Here is a 6000-nt window from a genome sequence, read left to right as displayed (position 1 = left end):
ACGCAAACAGGGGGAGAAAGTGCAAACTTCACACAGTCACCCGGGGTGGGATTGAACCCGGATCCCTGGTGCTGTGAGGCAGCAGTGCTAACCCTAATTGTTCCCATTCTCTCTATTTGTTTTAATTCTCTCGCTGTTTTTCATGGGAAATGTTCTCTTACCTGCGTTCAATATCTTTAGATTTCCTTTTTAATCTTGGTTCTGCGGTGGTTCTAGGGCCGAGGGTCAGAAAATCACATTAGGGGCTGGTTTTGCACAGGGCTCAAGAGCTGGCTTTTAAAGCAGACCAAGGCAGGCCAGCAGCACGGTTCAATTCCCGTACCAGCCTCCCCGAACATGCGCCGGAATGTGGCAACTAGGGGCTTTTCACAGTAACTTCATTTGAAGCCTACTCGTGACACTAAGCGATTTTCATTTCATTTCATTTTTCATTTCCATTGCCTGGTGCATCCAGAAAGTGTGCCATCCTGTGGTAACGTTCAGTAATACACATTGATGTTGTATAAGAGTGCAATAACAGTGAATGAATGATGTGACTTTGTATATTGCCAGTAATATAAACATGTCCCAAGGTGCTTCACAGGAGTGTTATGAGACAAATATTGACACTCCAATGGGGGGAGATCGTAGTATGGTTGACTCAAATATTGGTCAAAGTAGATTTTTACGGAACATCTTTGAAGGGATGGAGATAATGCCAGCACTATGGCCCGAGACAGTTGTAAACCCTGCTTCTGATGATACGGTGAAGGAAATGGAACATGCATAAGGGCCTGTGCCTGAGAAATTCTGGAGTTCAAAGGGTTGAAGAGGTTGCAGTCATACCCAGCAGAGAGGAAGGTGGTTGTGTTTGCTGGAGGTCAATCATCTCAATTCCAGGTCATCACTGCAGGAGTTCCTTAGGGTAATGTTTTCAGCTGCTTCATCAATAACCTTCCTTCCATCATAATACCAGAATCGGATATGTTCGCTAATAATTGACACTGGGCTAGTACCGGCAGGGGTGGCGCAGTGGTTAGCACAGCTGCCTTACAGCACCGGGGACCAGGGTTCAATCCCGATCCCCGGTCACTGTCCGTGTGGAGTTTGCACATTCTCCCCTTGTCTGCGTGAGTGCAGAGTAGGTGGATGTGCAGGGTAGGTGGATTGGCCACGATAAATTGCCCCTTAATTGGAAAAGAAATAATTGGGTACTCTAAATTTATTTTTTAAATGATTGACACTGGGCCAACTGGGCAATGAGAGACGATAAAGATGGGGAGAGGTGAGGCGAGGGAGGTTTTGAAGACAAAGAGCAGAATTTCAGCCTTTAGGTGTTGCTGGACAAGGCGTTGACATCAGCGAACAAATGGGAGGTTGGTAAACAGGACTGGCTATAAAATAGTTTATCCATGGAGAAAGATATCAAGGCCACCCCATTGTCCTGGCATCCAATTATACACTCAAATATTTATTAAATGATGCACGTGTGTTTTGCCTTCAAGCTTTGGGCAGATTCTTCCAAACTAGCGAGAAGATTTGGACGATTGGTGGCTGGTTAATGTCGGTGTGAGGCTTGGCCAGATTTAAACAGAGTTTGTCAGCTACACTCTGGGTCTAGTTGATAGTTTCAGGCTACATAATATCTGGGCCAGAATAGCTACTGGGGTCAGAAGTTGGCGAGTGAAAGAAAGAGAGCCACTCCTTTTAGCCGGGAGAACCACCCTGATCTTCTCCCCTATTGTCTTGGGATCTGCTATGGCCAAGGGCAGCACTTCTAACAATGCAGCACTCCCTCAGGAACTGGACTGGGTATGTCGGCCTAGATCAAGTCTCCGCAACAAATTAAAAACTGGCCACTAATCTCACAGGGTGTACACTAGTTTTAAGTGTTTGTTTAACTCCATCACCAGCAGCCATTGTTCAATTTTAAAAAAACATTTATTTCAATAGAAATAATACAACTGAGCCAGAATTGGAACAGAAAACCTCACACCCTGCTGAAACTGTAAAATAAGACACACGAACTGTGACCAGCTGGTTTAGGGAAGGTTTCCTTCATTTGTTGTGGCAATCAGGAGTCTTGGCCTGGAACGTGTATCCCTCTCTCTTGGCTCTGTGCACGTCTAGGATGTTGTGCTTTCATCATCCAAGTCAGACAGTCCACGTTAAATTTCATTCCCTTTGCTCCTCTTTTGTCCACATTGCTTTGCACAATGGGGAAAAGCTGTTCACTTGATTGCACTCCCTCCTCAACTAGTGCACAGCGACCGGTGTGAACCATCTACAAGATGCACTGCAGTAACTCGCCAGGGCTCCTTCGACAGCACCTTCCAAACCCGTGACCTTGACCACCCTGGGAGGACAAGGGCAGAAGATGGGTGGAAACGGGACCATGATGCAGTCTGGATGGGCAGACGCTGTATGTCCCTGAGTTTAAGAAACTGATGGATGATCCACAATTCATTCGGGTACTTGATTGGTTAAGGTTACAAGAACTGTCACCCCTTCTGAGGGGAATCGAATGCAAAGGGGAGCACGATCTTAAAGTTCGAACCAAGCCATTCAAGAGCTCATTCAGGAAGCCCTTCTTCAGAGTGAGGTCGGGGAAATGTGGAACTCTCTCCTCCAAGTAACTGCGGATGCTGAAAGTTCATTGGAAGCAGCTGAGATGAAGAGATTTCTGTTGGGTGAAGGGATCAGGAAGCAAAGGTGGCTAATTGAGAGTTGGAAGAGTAGGTTGGCCGTGATTGAACTGAATGGTGGAGCAAGCTTGTGGGCTGGAGGGCCTCCTTTTCCCTCATGTTCCAGGGAGATGATGGGTCTGGCTACGGGGAGAGGCAGAGGACTCTGTTTGGTCTCAATGTCAGACTGCCTAGACGGTGAACGGTGAGGAGCAGGGCATTGGTTAATCTCCACAAGGATGACATCCCACAAGCTGTTAGTGGCACGCCCTGGCATGATCACCATGGTTGGTGAGTATATCACAGCAGCTGCTGGCACACACATTACATTCTTCTGAGTCACAGTTTTACAGGAAAATCAACATTTACAGATGAGTTACCATTCTACATTACAATTGTACAGTACTGATTGGCTAGTTCTTATCATCAAAAGACAAATATTTCCATTTCTCATGCATCCTCTGCACGATATATAAATCATGGGCCGAAGTGTTTGAACCATTCCTCCATAATGTGAGTGATCTTCCAGTCAGGGGCGACTTCCTCACACGATGGACATTGAGTTATAGCCCTGGGACTTCTCTTCTGACCATTTCCCCTTTTCCTAAAAAGAGAGGGAGACAGACACAGAGAGAGAGTGTTGTCACAGACAAGGCACACGACACAGAGAGACACACCAACAGGTCTGAAACTAAAATTCACCTGTGTGGGAACGTGTAACTTGTTAAAACATCGATAGAAGAGCTGTCAAGGTTGATAATCGAGCAAATTACTCCAACCATTCTACCAGTCACCAATGAGGTTTTGCTTCTTCCTCCATGTCTCTGTCCCATCAACAATTTAATGGCATCAGAAATTCCTTGGAATTGGTGAAACCTTAAAGGCAGCAATTGCTCAGATTTAGAATTCTCATCTTTGTTTTCAAATCCCTTCCAGGGCCTCACTCCTTCCCATCTAGGTAATCTCCTCCAGTCCCATAACCCTCTGGGATCTCTACGCCCACCTAATTCTCACCTCCACCATTGTTGGCCGTCCCTCAAGTTTCCTGGGCCTGAAACTCTGGCATTCCTTCCCTAAACTTCCCCATCTGCTTACATAAGAACTAGGAGCAGGAGTAGGCCATCTGGCCCCTCGAGCCTGCTCCGCCATTCAATGAGATCATGTCTGATCTTTTGTGGACTCAGCTCCACTTTCCGGCCCAAACACCATAACCCTTAATCCCTTTATTCTTCAAAAAACTATCTATCTTTAACTTAAAAACATTTAATGAAGGAGCCTCAACTGCTTCACTGGGCAAGGAATTCCATAGATTCACAACCCTTTAGGTGAAGAAGTTCCTCCTAAACTCAGTCCTAAATCTACTTCCCCTTATTTTGAGGCCATGTCCCCTAATTCTGCTTTCACCCGCCAGTGGAAACAACCTGCCCGTATCTATCCTATCTGTTCCCTTCATAATTTTAAATGTTTCTATAAGATCCCCCCTCATCCTTCTAAATTCCAACGAGTACAATCCCAGTCTTCTCAACCTCTCCTCGTAATCCAACCCCTTCAGCTCTGGGATTAACCTAGTGAATCTCCTCTGCACACCCTCCAGTGCCAGTATGTCCTTTCTCAAGTAAGGAGACCAAAACTGAACACAATTCTCCAGGTGTGGCCTCACTAACACCTTATACAATTGCAACATAACCTCCCTAGTCTTAAACTCCATCCCTCTAGCAATGAAGGACAAAATTCCATTTGCCTTCTTAATCACCTGTTGCACCTGTAAATCAACTTTCTGTGACTCATGCACTAGCACACCCAGGTCTCTCTGCACAGCGGCATGCTTTAATATTTTATCGTTTAAATAATAATCCCGTTTGCTGTTATTCCTACCAAAATGGATAACCTCACATTTGTCCTCTCTTCTCTATCTCCTCCTCGGAACACCTCCTTAAAACCTACCGATAGGGCCTCATATTCAGCCACCTAATCTGATATTTGCCCAAGTGGCTGGGTGTCAAATTTAGTTTGATATTTGGCTCCTGTGACGTGCCTCAGGATGTTTAATTTAACGTTAAAGATGATACATAAATGCAAAACTAATGTAAGCCAATATGATTGGCAGAACAGCTTCCGCCTCAGATTAATATTGGGCAGCTGCTGTCAAGATAGAGTGCGGAATATGGAAATATACCAGCGTCCAGGGATCCCATCCCTATTTGCCCCCTTGAGTCAATGACTCCATGGCTGGGTCATGTGAGGTGAACGGACGACGGTCATATCCCTAAAGACAGGATTTACGGCAAGTTTGCTATCGACACTCGACGGACAAGTTGGCCCACATCTATGACACAAGAATGTCTGCATGTGAGAGTTCAAGCAGACAGGGATCGGATGCATAGAGGGTGCTTGCGGCTGAGCGGAGTGCCAGGCCACAAGCAGCTCGGAAGGGGGTAGAAAAAGCAGGGGGTGGACAAGGCGGCCGACCCGACGGGAACTACGTCAGTTCACCGTTGGCTGCAGAAGGGACGTTTTTTATAATAATTTTTATTGTCATGAACACTGCAATGAAGTTACTGTGAAAAGCCCCTAGTCGCCACAATCTGGCGCCTGTTCGGGTACACTGAGGGAGAATTCAGAATGTCCAATTCACCTAACAGCACGTCTTCCGGGACTTGTGGGAGGAAACCAGAGCACCCAGAGGAAACCCACGCAGATACAGGGAGAACGTGCAGACTCCGCACAAACTGTGACCCAAGCCGGGAATCAAACCCAGGTCCCTGGCGCTGTGAAGCAACAGTGCTAACCACTGTGCCTCCATGCCGCCCACCAATATCAAAGTCAGCCACTCAATATCAGCCTTCACAGGCACAACAAACAATGTTTTTATTAATTCAGGATATGTGAACGTCACAGGTAAGGCCAGTATTTATTGTCCTTGATAAGGTGGTGGTAAGCTGCCTTCTTGAGCCACCACAGTTCAGGTGATGTAAGTACACCCACAGTGCCATTAGGGAGTGCGTTCCAGGATTTTGACCCAGCTACAGTGAAGGAACGACGATATAGTTATGTGACAATGGTGAGTGACTTGGACGAGAATCTCCAGGCGCTCATGTTCCCACGTACCAGCTTCCTTTGTCCTTCTAGGTGGCAGAGATCGTAGGTTTGGAAGGATTTGCCGATGGATCCTTGGTGAATTCCTGCAGTGCCTCTTGTAGATAGTACACACTGCCACCACTGTGCGCCAATGGTGGAGAGAATGACTGTTTGTGGATGGAGTGCCGATCGAATGGCTGCTTTGTCCTGGATGGTGTCAAGCTTCATGAGCATTAGAAACATAGAAAATAGGCGGAGA

The 6000-nt window shown here is 46.5% G+C and overlaps 1 protein-coding gene across 1 annotated transcript in view; it reads right to left on the bottom strand.

Moving 5' to 3' along the window:
• Positions 1–1901: 1901 nt before the first annotated feature.
• The window catches only part of cxadr (CXADR Ig-like cell adhesion molecule), a 102660-nt gene continuing 98561 nt past the window's right edge, over positions 1902–6000 (bottom strand). Inside the window, exon 8 of the mRNA XM_038801381.1 lies at positions 1902–3267. Coding sequence (XP_038657309.1) covers positions 3208–3267 — 60 coding nt within the window. The 3' untranslated portion in view covers positions 1902–3207. The remainder of the gene's footprint in view (positions 3268–6000) is intronic.

This window comes from Scyliorhinus canicula, chromosome 7 (assembly GCF_902713615.1).
Source record: "Scyliorhinus canicula chromosome 7, sScyCan1.1, whole genome shotgun sequence".
In the NCBI taxonomy this organism is placed as follows: Eukaryota; Metazoa; Chordata; class Chondrichthyes; order Carcharhiniformes; family Scyliorhinidae; genus Scyliorhinus; species Scyliorhinus canicula.
Note: the sequence above shows the minus strand (reverse complement) of the source record. Positions and strands in the feature narration are given on the sequence as shown.